This window comes from Artemia sp. Qi Xiang Cuo, chromosome 6, assembly GCF_049724085.1.
Source record: "Artemia sp. Qi Xiang Cuo chromosome 6, ASM4972408v1, whole genome shotgun sequence".
Lineage (NCBI taxonomy): Eukaryota > Metazoa > Arthropoda > Branchiopoda > Anostraca > Artemiidae > Artemia > Artemia sp. Qi Xiang Cuo.
Window position 1 is genome coordinate 36,126,598 of NC_142799.1, and position 16,610 is coordinate 36,143,207.

General features: G+C 37.0%; 2 protein-coding genes across 5 annotated transcripts in view; both read right to left on the minus strand.

The window, feature by feature from the left end:
• The window catches only part of Caf1-55 (chromatin assembly factor 1 p55 subunit), a 47,072-nt gene extending 42,038 nt beyond the window's left edge, over positions 1 to 5,034 (minus strand). Inside the window, exon 1 of the mRNA XM_089090698.1 lies at positions 4,972 to 5,034. Within this exon, the coding sequence (XP_088946824.1) occupies positions 4,972 to 4,987 (16 nt within the window). The 5' untranslated portion in view covers positions 4,988 to 5,034. The remainder of the gene's footprint in view (positions 1 to 4,971) is intronic.
• An 8,901-nt stretch (positions 5,035 to 13,935) lies between these two features.
• Aatf (Apoptosis antagonizing transcription factor) overlaps positions 13,936 to 16,610 on the minus strand; it is an 89,986-nt gene continuing 87,311 nt past the window's right edge. For all 4 annotated transcript variants that reach the window (XM_089090167.1, XM_089090169.1, XM_089090168.1 and 1 more), the window contains exon 10: positions 13,936 to 16,210. In XM_089090167.1, coding sequence (XP_088946293.1) covers positions 16,006 to 16,210 — 205 coding nt within the window. In that variant the 3' untranslated portion in view covers positions 13,936 to 16,005. The remainder of the gene's footprint in view (positions 16,211 to 16,610) is intronic.

The following is a 16,610-nucleotide window of genomic DNA, read 5'->3' on the forward strand; positions in this document are numbered from 1 at the left end:
ATTTAATATTTTCATCAACAACATGCCTTCAATCATAGAGAATAAAATTTGCTTGTATGCAGATGATTCCAAAATAATTGGTCCCATCCATGATCTACAAAGTGCAACAGCCATCCAGGCTGATCCTGATGCACTCAAAGTGGGCAAAATCCTAGCAGCTTGAATTTAATATCCAGAAATGCAGAGTCATTCATTTTGGAGCAAATAACCCTCTGTGCCAGTATTTTAAGGAATCCAGTGATGGTTCAAAACAGCCACTCACATGCAGTCACGGTGAAAAAGATCTGGGGGTAATATAAAGAAATTTCAACATCTTTTATATCTTTTATCTTTTATCTTTTTTCAACATCTTTTACATCTTTTATAGGCATTATAATTATCAATTGGACATAACAACCAATTGCTATTGAACAAATATGTGTGAATATATATAAATATGTACTTTTCTGTTGGGAGAGAGGGGTTGGGTAAGCCAAACTAAAATAGACATTGTGGAAAAGTGGGGTAGCTAAAGCTACTTGGGAGTTTTCATGGCCTAGTGACATTTGTTTGGAAGATTTGGCAGCTGTTGGAATTCTGTCAAATTCTGCTACTGACAGCTTTGGAACTTACTCTATAGCTGCAAAACAGGTATAGAAATAAGATATGCAAGCATCTATCATTGTTTTAGAGTAGTTTTCAGAATTTTTCTAACTATTTTCTATAGGCAAATAATAAGCAACAGCAAGTCACCTTGAAGAGGCCAATATAGAATTTATGAAGGAAGTGTTGATTTTATTCTAAAAAAAAAAAGCTATCCTAGCGAAGTGGTTAGCATGCAAGACTTGAAATTCTTTGTCCATAAGACATTGGGTTTGAGTTATGGTGTTGCTGGTTGTTTGGTTTGGAACAAGGGTAAGTGGCTTGAATCTGTAAGCTCAGTCAGAGCTGATCTAGCTCTAAATGGTTACCAGGAGAAATCTAAAGAAGGTAAACAGGAAGGGTGTCCAAAAGCACAGGATAGCTTGCCCCTAAACCCTCATGGAACTCAAAACAAGAGGTCAGCCATTAAACAGAGACCAGCACTGTAATTAGGGATTGTAAAGTCCTATATTCTTTACCATAGGCAAAGTTAACCAGATTTTACTTTCTATTTAACAGATAGCAGGTAGGGTACCCAGTAGTTGCATAGCTAATCACCATTTCAACAGTTAAATCTATATTATACCAAACAAGCTGGAGCCTGAACTTGGCAGATGCTGCCCAACCTTGGACATGAGATCTTATAAGCTAAAACAAAATATAAAAATCACAGACAAACTAGGTCTTGGAACCATTAAATCTAAGACAAGTGTTGTCAAGCAGATTAATTGTATTTAGATAGGGTAGGATGTGAAAAGTTTTTCTGTTATTTAGCTAGATTTAGTGTTATGGATTTTTTTTCTGTTATTTAGCTAGGTAGATGGCAAACATGCTACAGGATGCATCTTGTTACTCTTTCCAAATATACTACTCACTTCCTTATGTCTATCTATTAGGTATCTCATTAGCACATTAACCTTTTGACCATTTATCCAGCAATTTAAGTGTGCAGCAGCTACAGTTTAAACCAAATTTATTTTTTCAAATGTATTTTTTATTTTTGTAAATGGTTAAGTACATTATTTTAAATACTAATTTATCAAAAAAAAATTTAATTAACATTATATTTGACTTCTACAGCTTTTTTGGTAAATGATAAAGTAATTATTTGAAAATGCAAATTTATTTCACAAATAGTTTGGCAAATTTTATTCAAAATTTTTAGACATTGCCCAAGACTGACACATTTTATCCAAAATATCAGATTCCTCTATCTTAGTTCCTAATTAGGGCCTACCAGTATTTCATGACAGGTAAATTTCTAGGTGGCACTATAAATTCCCTAGAATGAAAGTGAAAATATCATTTGATGCCCTTTTTTATGCTCTTTCATAATCCAATAATTGCTCCTGGGGCTAATTGCATCTTGAGCCCTTAAAGGGGTCCCAAAGGTATTTTACATAAATGAAAGAGCATAAAAAAGCATCAAATGATGTTTTCACTTTCATCCTAGCTAAATTATAGCACCACCTAGAAATTTACCCTATAACACAAATCAAATGTTTATAACTCAGAAAAACAAAACACTACTTTACATGCCAATATATTCAGACACTGAAAAATAATATCAATCTACAACTACAAGCATAAGAAAAACCATGTAGATCAGGTGATGCTTGAATGGTGGAATTGTGTGGTAGCATTGCAATAGGCTAAACATAAATAATTGGGTACACATCCAAATTGCAGGATGCATAGAATTAAACCTGTAGCTACTGCACATGTAAATCATGGGATACATGGTCAGAGGGTTAAATTTGGAAAAATAAATTGGTCAGAGGGTTAATTAGAAAATTTACCAGCAGTCTCCCCCCCCCCCCATTTCAAAAACGCCTTAAACAAAGGATTATCTACCAAAAATTTTGAAAAAGAGAATTCACCCCTCCCCTTAACATTTTGGTAAATTTTTGGCAATTCATATTATTAACTTATAAATAAAGTAAACATAGCCTACCACTCAATGCCTTTTGTATCTCATTACCAATATAATAATCACTTTTGTTAGAAATGAATTTTACCCCCACCCCTATATATACCAATTCAGGGTACCAAGGTCAATATATACAAAATCATATTATTGAGTTAGGAATGAATTTAATACAGCATTTGTTGCCTTTTTTTATCATTTTTTAAATAAAACTACTCTTTTATAAGGTACATTAATTTCAGCCCCCCCCCCCTATATAGGCTATAACTAACCTAACCTAACCCTGAAGGTACCTATATATGTGGGGGGGGCTGTAATTCATTTACGAAAGAACTTAGTATTTTGTTTTTTAAAAGCATAAAAAAAAGGCATTTTGTTGTGTATTAAATTTTTTCCTAACTCAATAATATGATTTTGTATATATTGACCCATATTGCACATTAGGGGGGTGGGGTTAAAGTTTATTTCTGACACAAATGAGAGGTAAGTTTAAACTTTACCCCTACCCCCTTAATGTGCAAATATATACCCTGAATTGGTAGGCCTATATAGGCTATAGGGGTGGGGGTAAATCCATTTCTGACAAAAATGAATATTATATTTGTAATGAGCATAAAAAAGGCAACAAGTAGTATGTTTGGTAAAGTTCTACAAAATCATATTATTGAGTTATAACTAAAGTGAATACACCATTCAATGCCTTTTTTATGCTGATTACAAATATAATAAGCATTTCTAACGGAAATGAATTTCAGCCCCCCCCCCCCCTATATAGGTCATACCTAACCTAACCCTGAATCAGCATATATAGCCTAGGGGGGGGGGGGGCTTAAATTCATTTCCAATATAAATGCTTATTAAATTTTTAATCAGCATAAAAAAAGGCATCAAATGGTGTATTCACTTTAGTCCTAACTCAATAATATGATTTTGTAGAACTTTACTGTATGTTTAGGCTACTTTATTTGTCAGTCAATAGACCTGTTTTTTCACTCATCAATGTGCTAAGGTCTTAAACCTTTTCACAGAAAACACTAGAAAGTAAATTATTTGAACAAAGATCTTACATCTTTGGTTATTTTTGTTCAAATTTCTTACATCATTCTGCTCTGATCAGCGGTCTGAGAGCACTAATGAGTAGATCATCAAAGTTCTTTCATCATTTTTCTAAAGGGCAAAACAGTGGCAGTCTTCACACTTTCTGCTAATATCAGTGAGCTGTAAGATCTTAGAACAAGGATGAGTAAAAAAACGGTAATCTTTGCACAAAGATGTGTAAAATTCTACTTTAGTTACTTTTACCTATATTGGAAAGGGGTTAGGTTAGGAAACTGAAACTTTCAGGGATGGGTCTGCAGGCTAAAGTATGTCCTGGGAAGGTATTTTGAAGTACTTATCTCCGCTCCTTCTCCCTCTAGAGGATCCTGAAATTTGCCTACATGACAGGTATATACCTATTGAAATTTTGACAAAACAAAATTTTACCTTAATTTTCTGTTATAAGATTCTTTTTCTCTGGGTTTAGTTCTGAAAATGCAATTCCTGTTATTTGAGAAGTAGTTTAAGCCTTATCAATGTTAATTTTCAAAACTTCGGAAATGTATTTTCGTATCTTTAAAACTTTATATATTAGGATTGAGCAAAGTTGTGAGGCTGAGAACCATTTTGTTTGATTTCATTTTAAGCAGAATATCTATTTTACAAGGTTTCACTTTTATAACACACAGATTTTTAAAGGTCATCAAAGGTCAGGACCCTCTAGAGGGAGAAAGAGTCGGGGTAGTTACTTCAAAATACCTTCCCTGGACATACTTTAGTCTGTAGACCTATCCCTGAAAATTTCATTTTCCTAACCAAACTCCTTTCCAAGATAGCCAGAAGTAGCTAAAGCAGAATTTTACCGAAAGATGTAAGATCTTAGTGCTAAAAAACGGGCTTAATAATATGAACTGCCAAAAATTTACCAACATTTCAATGAATTGGTATCATTAACCTTTAGAACTCAAAATAAAATTTCCAATGGAAGCAATTAGTGTCTGGAAGGAGCATACAAACGAGTATCAAGTGGTGTATTCGCATTCTAACTAGCTGAGTAATGGAAAATCACCAAATTTACCAAGTTTTCCCAGCTTAGACTGTCGACAGCCAGTCCTAAGTAGCCTGTCCAGTCAATAGACAATCCTAACTAGTCTAGCTCAGTCTAATCATTAGCCATTCTCAAGTGTAGGCCTAACTATGTCATGTCATAGGCTATCCAAAATTCAGAACATTGTCTTCTATCCATACTTAGGAGATAGGCTAGCCTACATTTAATCAAAATATTCGTCTGAAGATTTGGAATTGCCTGAGTAGCAATATTCAAACAAGCCCTAGATAAAAACAGAAGAGAATGGTAGTTAAGAGAAAAAACCTGAATTTCTAACCTTCCTTATCAGTCATGATGTTTCACAATTTCAATCTTTTATTTTAAAACCGCCAGAATTCGGAATAATTTTCTTCTTAAAAGTTTTGAAAAAAATTATAGATGTCAATGCATGCCGTCTTCAAATGCAACGAAAATGCAAATTGATTTTAACAGAGCAGAATCACAATTGCGTGTGCACAACAGAATTAAATTATAGAATAAAAGGATCAGTAGCAAAAATTTACAAAAATACCAGAGAGGGAAGAAAATTATTTTCCAAAATCAAGGGGTGGGGTCATTTTGTTGTTTTTCCAATGAAAATGCCAAAAAAATATTTTTCAATGAAATACCAAAGAAAATATTTTTCGAAATCAAGGTGGGGAGGGCAAATTCCCCTTGCCCTGCGATTGGGATCACTAAAAAGATGTAATCTCAATTTTTATGGCTGTGGGATAAAACTTCTTACCTTAAATCGCATCTTCTAGGGACTAAGGTTGAAGAATTTGTAGATGTCGCCAGGTAACGTTGACTCAATGTTCAGGTCACAGTTTGTTGGGGTTCCCCCCCTTGTTCTTTTTCTTTTCAGATAAATAACCCGTTTTCTTTTCTGTAATTACATTTGCCTATAAGATAATTTTCAATCATAAGTTAAACTCTCGTCGTCAAGGCAACCATTTTGCAAGAGAAAATAAGTTCACTGGATTATAATTCGGTATGAGTCATCATATGGGCTTGTTAGATCTCAAGCTATTGATTCTTAAAATATGCATAGAAAAAATTCAATTGAGGGACTTGATGCATTAGATTGCTCCACGTCACACTGAGCCACACCCCAAGTGCCAAGATTCTTTTATGGGTTAAAATATTACTTTTTTTAGTCTGCATTTTAGTCCCCGCTTAGGGAGTTTGTTTAGCTATAGGTGTTTTGTGCCTTTTTTGGAAGAATACAAGTAAGCTATTTCTACAGCTGTGTGGACAATTTTTCCAAGAACCCAGACAGGGTAAGAAAAGAGTTGTAAGACATACCGTCATTTATTATATCGACAGGGGGGGTCCTTTTACACTCCAAGGAGATAGCTAGAGATATTAATAGTGACCCAGGTTGGGGCAACCTTGGCCTAAAAGTTGACCGTTCGATCACGTTATCATACCCTGGAGCAGGGTGAACCGTACTAGTTTATTAACATACTCTATATTTACGGTACAATAGTGGTAACCGCGGGCATTCCATTGCAATATTTGGCGCCAGCGAGGCTTCCCCTCCAGTAAGTCGTATAGCACCATTTTTGCACCAATATCTGGTGGCAGTCGTGGCTACCAGTACGAACACAGTTCACGAGTGGATCATCACTATTTACATATATGCAGGACAGTTTGGTTTCATTGTTGGGTCTCACTAGATGAATCACCGACCGGGTGTGTTTGAGGGCTAAAAGGGCGGATGGCTCAGGAGGTGTAAGCATTGAAAATGCGTTGTATTAAATATATTACATAAATAAGCCCTGCAGTTTAAACTCACTTGGTAGCGGTCACCCACCAGATGCATGACTGGCTCATGCCAGCCATGGCCTGGATAGTTTAAAGTTTATGTCATGGCAAAACAGCAACTTCGGATGAGTGTGCAAGGTGGTAGAGGGTGACAAGTGGCAGTTTGCATACGGTACCAAAACTGAGCGTTTGCAACTGGTTCGTCCCATTGCATCTTTCATGACTTGCCACTCTAGTCACGGTCGACACTAATCTTGAAGCTGTCAACTGATCTGGCCGACGCGGTAGATTTGCTGAGTGAGTTCCACAGTGGAACTATGTGATTGGTGAAGAAGTTGAACTTCTCATCCTTTCTGTTAGATTTTTGACGCGGTTTTTTTGGCGTTTCTTCGTATTCTAGTGTATTTTCTGTGATCGAAAACGGGCTTAATGGTGTCACTGGTCATCATCTCAACTGCGAGGATGACATCTCCTCTCTTTCTACGGTACGTTAGGGTAGGCAGGTCAAGCCTTTCTAGTCGTGGCTCGTAGGAGATTTGTTGTTTGGAAAAAGGGAGCTTGGCTGCTCTACGCTGGACCTTTTCAAGTATCTCCATGTCACATTTAAAGTGCGGGTTGGCAACCGACATGCTGAACTCAAGATGGGGACAAACAAGGGTAGTGCAAAGCTTCTTGATCACTCTGAGCTGGAGGCTTATCACTGAACGCTTGATCAAACCGAGGACCTTGCTTGCCTTATCTGCTTGGTTCCGACACTGACTATGAAATTTAGGTTTATTGTCAATGGTTAGCCCAAAATCACGCTCTTCCTCGGCACTCTGAATGGGCATAATGGCACCTACTTAATCAACCATGTAATAACTATAGCAGGGGTTATTTGGACCGAGATGCAGGACATTGCATTTATATGGGTTGATCCCGAGCGTCCAGGTTTTGCCCACAGACAGAGGTTGTTGAGATTTTCTAGCAGAGAAGAGCAATTTTCTGTTGAGACTGCTGAACCAAAGAGTTTGGAACCGTCTGCATACAGTTCCAAGCCATTCTTGACCATTTCAGGAGTGTCATTTAGGCAGAGGCGAAGCAGTGTTGGGCCTACTTTGGTTCCTCAGAGGACAACACTCTTAACGCGAACTGGTGTGGAGTAGATGAGGTCACCTCTTTCATCATAGGCAGTGCAATCGCACTGCCTAAGTAAAGAACGATGTTGGCACAATGTATTATTATTTTGTCCATACCAGGGCACTTCGTATCGAAGAAGTTGTCGTAGAAACTTCGAAAAGGGCTCATTTGATTGGAAATTGTAACGGCTAGTGCACTTTTTAATAGTCGAAAGTGATTGGAAGGCAACTGACACCCCTTCCCCGCCCACCATTTCCCCAAACACATCCAATCAAAATTTTGAGATGCCAAATTTGTTCAGCGTAGTTGATTTCTGGATAGAAATAATCTTTCTGAGGAGGATGCTCCCCCACAGCCCTCAGGGCAAGGGTTGTAAGTTATGCCCTGGGGGCATATACGATTTTTAAAGAAAGCGTTGTCTTAGAAACTTAAAAAAAGGCTCATTCGACTGGAAATTCAAACGATTAGTGCCCTTTTTAATAATCAAAAGTGATTGGAGGCCAACTAGCCTCCTCTTCCGCCCTCCTATTCCCCAAACACATCCAATCAAAATTTTGAGATAGCCATTTTGTTCGCGTAGTTGAAAGTTCTGGAAAGTTCCCCCCCCCCCTGTCTCCGAGATCTCAGGGTCAGGGTTGCCCTGTTTTTTTTTTTTTTTTTTTTTTTTTTTTTTTTTTTTTTTTTTTTTTAGAAAACGTTGTCGTACAAACGTCAAAAAGGGCTCATTCGATTGGAAATTGAAAGGGCTAGTGCCCTTTTTAATATTCAAAAGTGATTGGAGGGCTAGTAGCCCCCCTCTCCGGTTTGGGGAACCATTTCCCCAAACACATCCAATCAAAACTTTGAGATAGCCATTTTGTTCTACGTAGTTGAAAGTTCTGGAAGTTAGGTATCTGAGGATGATAACCCCCTCAGAGCCCTCAGGGCAAGGGTTGCAAGTTATGCCCTGGGGGTATATAAGGTTTTTATAGAAAGCGTTGTCGCAGAAACTTCAAAAAGGGCTCATTCGATTGGAAATTGAAACGGCTAGTGCCCTTTTTAATAGTAGAAAGCAATTGGAGGGCAACTAACACCCCTTCCACGCCCACCATTTCCCCAAACACATCCAGTAAAAATTTTATAATTATATCTTTGAGGATTACACTCTCCCCACAGCCCTCAGGGTAAGGGTTGTAGGTTATGCCCTGGGGGCGTATCAGGTTTTTATTGAAAGCTTTGTCGTAGAAACTTGAAAAAGGGCTCATTCGACTGGAAATTCAGAGGGCTAGTGCCTTTTTTAATAGTCGAAAGTAATCGAAGGGCAACTAACCCCCCTCTCACGCCGACCTTTTCCCCAAACACATCCAATCAAAATTTTTAGATGACAATTTTGTTTAACGTTGTTAAAAGTTTTAGAAAGTAGGTCTTTTAGGATGATAACGTCCTCAGAGCCCCCAGGGCAAGGGTTGTAAGTTATGCCCTGGGGGCATATAAGGATTTTTATAGATAGTGATTTGTAGAAACTACCAAAAGGGCTCATTCGATTGAAAATTTCCCCAAACACATCCAATCAAAATTTTGAGATAGCCATTTTGTTCGAAGTAGTTAAAAAGTCCGGAAATTATATTTTTGAGGATGACACTCCCCCCAAAGCCCTCAGTGTAAGGGTTCTAACTTATGCCCTGGGGGCACATAAGGTTTCTTTTTACAGAAAAGTTGCCGTAGAAACTTCAAAAAGGGCTCATTCAATTGGAAATTGAAAGGGCTAGTCCCCTTTTTAACAGTCAAATGTGATTGGAGGGCTAGTAACATCCCTCTCACGCCCACCATTTCCCCAAACACATCCAATCAAAATTTTGAGATAGCTAGTTTGTTCAACATAGTTGAAAGCTCTGAAAATTAGGTCTTTGAGGATGACAACCCCCTCACAGCCCTCGGGGCAAGGGTTATAAGTTATGCACTGGGGGCATATAAGGTTTTTATAGAAACCGTTGTCGTAGAAACTTCAAAAAGTGCTCATTCGATTGGAAATCGAAAGGGCTGGTGCCCTTTTTAATAGTCGGAGGTGATTGAAGGGCGACTAACACCCGTCTCACGCCCACAATTTCCCCACACACATCCAATCAACATTTTGAGACAGCAATTTTGTTCAACGTAGTTGAAAATTCTGAAAATTTGGTCTTTGAGGATGAACCCCCCCCCCCCATCCCTCAGACAAGGATTTTAAGTTATGTCCTGGGAGCATATAAGGTTTTTATAGAAAGCGTTGTCATAGAAACTTCAAAAGGGCTCATCCGAATGGAATTGAAAGGGATAGTGCCCTTTTTAAAAGTTGAAAGTGCTTGGAGAGCAACTAACGCCCCTCTCACGCCCACCATTTCCCCAAACACATCCAATCAAAATTTTGAGATAGCCATTTTGTTCAACGTAGTTGAAAGTTCTGGAAATTAGGTCTTTGAGGATGACAACCCTCTCACAGCCCTAAGGGCAAGGGTTGTAATTTATGCCCTGGGGGCATACAAGGTGTTTATAGAAAACGTTGTCGTAGAAACTCAAAAAGGGCTCATTCGATTGGAAATTGAAAGAGCTAGTGATCTTTTTAATAGTCAAAAGTGATTGGAAGGGTTGACGTTTTTATAGTAAAGAATGATGTGGGTACAATGTATTATTTTTTTTTTTTTAGACCAGGGCACTTCGTATCGAAGAAGTTGTCGTAGAAACTTCGAAAAGGGTTCACTCGATTGAAAGCAGAAAGAGCTAGTGCCCTTTTTAATAGTTAAAAGTGCTTGGGGGGCAACTAATCCCCCTCCAACGCCCAACCTCCCATTTGCCCATTATGTGAAAAAACTAATTGTTGCCTTAAGATTAAATCACAATATTGACTGTTAATGCTAAATCCTAATAAGACATCTCAGCAGTATCCTAAGAACGACTGAGGTCATTATCTACAATCTTTCGGGGCTACTTCTGCTCTTAAAATTTAACCAAATCAAAATAGCGTAAGTGTATCCAACCTATCATAGAAAGTAAACACATTATTTTTTTGCGAATAGTATCAAGTTTTCTATTTCAGTTCAACTAGAGAAGGTATGAAACTAAATTAAACGCATCTATTTCTGTCCGGATTTCAAAAAGGGTGTATGTTGTTAAAAATTACTGAAAAATTTTCTCCAGCATACAAATAGCAGGCCAAACTATAAAATCTTAAGAAAAATTAAAAGATTTAAACTATTTTTTTTCTTTTTCCCTGAAAAGACTATGTCAATATAAAGCGAACAGAAATTAATTAAAAAAACTTTTTCCACAAAATAAGTTTTTCAAAGAAAAGTAAAGAACTCCATTAAACCAACAATGAAATCAAATAATCTACCAAGCGTGAAACTACCACAAATCAGCATCGATAAATAAATGAAACCGAAAACGAACAGAAATTACAATAAAAAACCGAGTCAAACTCGAAACGAGCAGAAATTAACATGAGTAGGGCTCAAAACCCCTATGCCTTCCCAAGGCCAGAACATAATTTGCACTTTACTGAAAAAAAATACAAATGAATGTGCATTATCAGGTTAATATAAATATACTGATATTTATTAATCATAATGTTAATATTGTTTGATTTATTAAAGTTATAAAAGTAAAAGCATTTCTGTTTTTTTTAGTAGACTTCAAATTATATTCTGGCCTTGGGAAGGCATAGGGGTTTTGAGCCCTACTCATGTTAATTTCTGCTTGTGTTGAGTCTGACTTCGTTATTTATTGTTATTTTCTGTTCGTTTTGGGTTTCATTTATCTATCGATGCTGATTTGTGGTAGTTACACGCTTGATAGATTATTTGATTTTATTTTTGCTCATTTTTGGTTTAATGGAGTTCTTTGCTTTTCTTTGAAAAACTTATTATGTGGAAAAACTTTTTTTAATTAATCATATACAGCGACAATCTGGATTCTATCAGATAAGAAGCTGAGGATCTACTAAGCAAAATCATTGTCAATCTGATATACTGACAGCTTGATCATCAGGTGGCGGTGAGACATTTTATCAAAGGCCTTAGCTTGATCCAGCAGGAACACGTCGACTGGAAAACTCTGTTCCAGTAGATCAGTTATAGATTCATAAGCTAGTATTAGATTTGTTTCGACAGACATGCCTTTCACGAAGCTGTGCTGACCACCAAAAGGAAGGCCATTCTTGGTCATATGCGCTATGACTGCATCATTGACTATCCCTTCGATAAGTTTGGCCACGATCGAGGTCAGGCTAATGGGTCTCAGGCTGGTCTCAGGAGGTCAGGCTCAGGATAGCTCTCAGGCTGGGTTCTAGATCCTTTCCTGAATATCTATGAGTAATTGTGGCTGTCCGCCATTCTGCAGGTAGGCTAATCTGAACGGGACAGCTTGAATAGCAAACCTAGCGGCTTGGCTACTATATCCGCAAGTTCTGTAAGGAGCCTAGGATGTATACCGTCTGGGTCTTTAGATTTGTTGGGGTCTAGTTTAATACCGTTCAAGTTTTGTTCAGGCTGGGAAAGCATTAATAATAGAATCTTACTTGCTCATTTTGCCGCAAAAAAGGCAGGATGTCAGTCATAGTGGTAAACGCCCCTATAGAACCGACTGATGGAACTAGTAGTGACTCATATGAGTTTCAATTATAGCTACAGGAGCAAATAGACAGAGTTCCAGGTAGAAGTATGTAATTCCCGGGTAGATAGACATAGAGACAGATAGTATCCTCACCTATGAAAATTTGCTGTAGGACAAGGAAAGGATAATGATTATAGACTAATGCAATTTTATAGGTACTGAATTTTGTCAGTTTTAATCATGCCGAAGACCAGCAGGATTGCTACAAGATATTAGGGTACATAGGTGTACTAATTTACTAAAAGTAAAAATCACCGTCCAGAAGTGCATAGGGTTAATCAAAAGCTGAAATTTAGGAAGGGTTATTTACGATGTCGGCAGAATCCAAGATGATAATTTGAGAGAAACTTTCCACGAACGGTTGAATACAAAATTACGAGAGTCTAAAATTTGATAATGTAGAAGACGGACGGAATAATTTTTTAATAATAGTCAATGAAGTCGCAGAATGATGGCTTCTTGGGAAAAAAAGTTAGAAACGCAGCTAGGAATATTAGTGAACAGGGGGAGGGGCTTGTATAAGAAATATATGAGTGACAGATCATTTGAAATATGAGAAATGCAAGGGAAGTGGAGAAAGCATTAAAATATGAAATAATAAAGTGTGAACTAGAGGCAATGGATAAAATTTCTGAACATATGGAAGACGCCGCCAGACGGCATAATAGTAAAATATTTTATTGGCATGTTGAAAAATTGAGTGGGTACAGGCAATCTGGACTTGTACCACAGTACTGAAAGGCCTAAAAAACAACAAGACCCATGTGCTGATAGTGTAGTAAATGAGTTCTATTAATCTGGTGGTTGCGAAGTTAGGGATAAATTATTAAATATTATGAATATGATTTTTGTAAAAGGGGAAGTGCCTAGCAATTTTTGCAAAACATTAATTAAATCTTTCTATAGGAAAGGTGATAAGAGCGAGTATAGTAATTGTAGAGGCATTAGTTTTGTTTTTGTAGGAAGGAAATTACTAAGCATAATGAATCTTGAAATTAATTTTCGAGGGTTTTGAGAGTTCAGGAGCAAGAACAGGCTATAAAATTTATCTTAAAAAGACGAAGTTGTTAAGACTGGGAATCAATATAGGTAAGAAGGTGATTTTGTGTAACGAGAAGATCGATCAAACGAACAGACGAACTTTTTTGCGAATCAAGATTAGAATATTGAAGGTAAAAAGATGACAGTAATCAAGTATGGTTCTGAAGCATGGGCGTTCTGAAAGACAGAGGAGGATCTATTAGACGTTTTCCAGAGAAATTGTCTGTGAATTGTTTTGGGTACCCGTCTAACTGACAAAGGTTCAATCCCGCTTTTCTAGGTATAAAACGACAGAGAAGGGGAAATGGCTAGGAGACATTCTGCAGATAAAGGATTACAGATTGCCAAAAATAATCTTTATCGGCCAACCATCCAGGGCCAAAGGAAAATCAGGTCGTCCTCGAATGGGATGGGAGGATGTAAAAAGGGAGGGTTTTAATAGATTGCGACGGAGGATGTGTATACGCAGCTGTGTTGGCCTACCACATTTTGGTCCTGGAGTGAGTTGTTAGTACTAGTAGTGATTACTAACATCCCAAATAGTTTCTATAACACGCTAGACATAGTAACAGGTCAGTAAGATGCACAATTAGAATCAGGTTTATATTTTTTAAGTATTGGAGATACAAGAGCAACACAAAACTAATCAGGAGTGATACCAGGACAATAACCATTTGATACAATAATGCAATATGATTAATAAGTTTTTCTAAACCAAGTTTATGTGCATTCACTCTCACTCACTTGGAATGTTTGTCTTGGATTTTTCTACAATTAGCCATGGCTTGATGCATGTCCGCAACTACTTGATTTTAATTCCAACTTTCGAAGATATTTTTTTTTTCTTTTTTTTTTTTTTTTAGAGAGAACTTTCCATGAAATATCGGGGCCATTTCCACTCAGTTCAGATAAAGCCATCTTAGATAAGCCAGATGCACTTTCAGAGCCTTTTCAAAGCGACGTTTTGTGAAGAGGCGCATATTTTAAACAACGCCTTTTTTTCATCTACCCCACTCTTTCCCAATACACAGCCATAGCTTGGAGGATTTACAAAATGCTTTAAGTTCATCATTTCACATCCAGCTAGAAACACAAAAACAAGCTCTTAATTTAATGCTGGGCAACGAAACTTTTTCAACCTAAGCCCTCAGCTCTTGTCTTTGACGTAGAAAGGTCTTCCGTTACCCGGGCTGGAGTTTCAACTTGCTCTCCCCTCCCACACTCCTTTTGGATTTGTTTCCTAGCGGTTAAATATATAATTAACAATATTCATTTCAAGTGTTTACGCAATGGAAACAACGAAGGAAAAAAAAGTAGATTATGCATTTGAAGAATTTGTATGTAAACATCTTAATGTAAGTAACTTAATACGTAATAAAGTATAAACAAAATACAACATTTTTAAACACTGTAGTCCTGTTAACATTGTTATAACATAAGTGTTAAATTATAATGCACTATAACAACATGTATATTTTTTATCCACCTTTTTATTTAGAACCTCCTCTTTATAACTTTTTTTTTCTGCAGACTGAGATATAGCCTAATCAGAATCGATCTTTGTGGCCTTACCAATCTCAATAGATAAATAACTAAGCTAGAGAGTCTAAATTGGCTCATAGTAGATCTGGGAGAATTCTTATTAAACTAAAGTTTAGCAAAATACTGTGCACACTATGAGTCAGATCGTCACATATACACGGTGAGCATACTGAGGACATGTAAGTATTCATGAAGAGGATTGCTGATTTATCCTCTTTAATTGGCATATAAATTACTGATACTTTATTTGCATTCGGTCCTATTAATAAGACGATGTATACGTAACGTGTATAGAACGTGTTGACATTGTCATGTTTGTAGCGATAGCTGAAACCTAGTTACCCGTAGCAACCAAAAGTTTAAAAACACATCCTCAAAAAAACTATCTAGTGAGAAAATTGCAATTTTTAGCTGATTCAGGAAGGGTAACTATCATGTCTATTAATATTGCTAGTAAAATGTTTATTTGATTCCTAGTGCCACCTGTGTACGTGGCAAAGTACCACTATTCATGGTACAAGTGTATGGTGTCACGGTCGAGACGGGCCTAAGGCTCTACAAGCTCTGCCCTCACTGATTTTCGCGCTATGGGCTTGCCACAGCTATAACCAGTAAGGATACGACAAGTTTACTTTCCGTGGTGCGTATATGCCGCGGTATCAATTTCAACATTCTGTTTTCAAAAATCGCACTTTCCTTCAGGAAAGCTATCTTGCATAGCATAGGACTTTTCCTATACGAAACCTCTTTACTCTCGATCTCTCTAGACTCTACCTAGGCAAAAAAAACAAAAAACGATAAAATAAAGCCTATGTAGAAAAAATTATGAATGCCTTTGGTGGTAATGGACGCCCCTTCAAACTTGAGTACAAAATTTATACTCGGCTTTTCAAGCTATTTTTGTTTCCTGTATGAGTGAACAGTAGCATGCATTTTTCAGAGGCTAGCTAATTAGCGGATTCTTTAAATACGTGTGATAATCAGTTAACCAAGAGAGAATATTAACAGAGTAAAAAGATATATAATAATAGCTTAGGCCAGAGTTGAAGCATTGAAATTAAAGAGAAATAAAATCAAGTTTACAAAAAGGCCATTTATGTGATACTGAGGGTCAAGGGGCATAACAATGTTAGGTTGTGGTCTAATACAAATGGCAATATCAAACTCAGGTAAAAACTAGACGGTATTACCTCGGTAAAAACTAGATGATAAACTCAAGGGTTAATAAAATGATTGTTTACTGAGAAAATTTGACACTTTTTCCAAACAACGACATAAACAGATCATTGACTATTTCATCAGACATGCTATTCTTCTGGATGGGAGGCATAAAGTTGACAAGCTTTTGATGAACGTCATAACGAATGCGACGACCCTTGCTTGCTTTAGTGTCGACCCTCCGTTTGCTTTTGCTCCGAAGCTTTTGGATTTCCAGTAATTGTCTAAAAAAATAGATAACTTACAATACTTGAATTCAGAGGGTCTTAGCAAATAGCAACGCCTAATTTGCAAGGAATTTTTTTTTACAAAGTTTTCCTTGAGATATGAAGGCTTATTTTATGACTTTTTGGACTTCTTTTCCATAAATGCGTACACATATTTATTATCATAGAAGCAAACACCAGTCTAGACTCGTCAGGAGCAATTACAAAAATAAGCATCAAAAACACGACAATAGTAAAAACAAAAGGCTGCTGCAAATGTAAACTGACTGTGAGGATGCATTTAATCTAACAACGTAGATTAAGATCGATTGCTTTCGGACTTTGATCTAAAATACAATTTTAATTGAACTCCCAAAATACAAATTACTACCTAAATTACATCATTACACTGTGATAA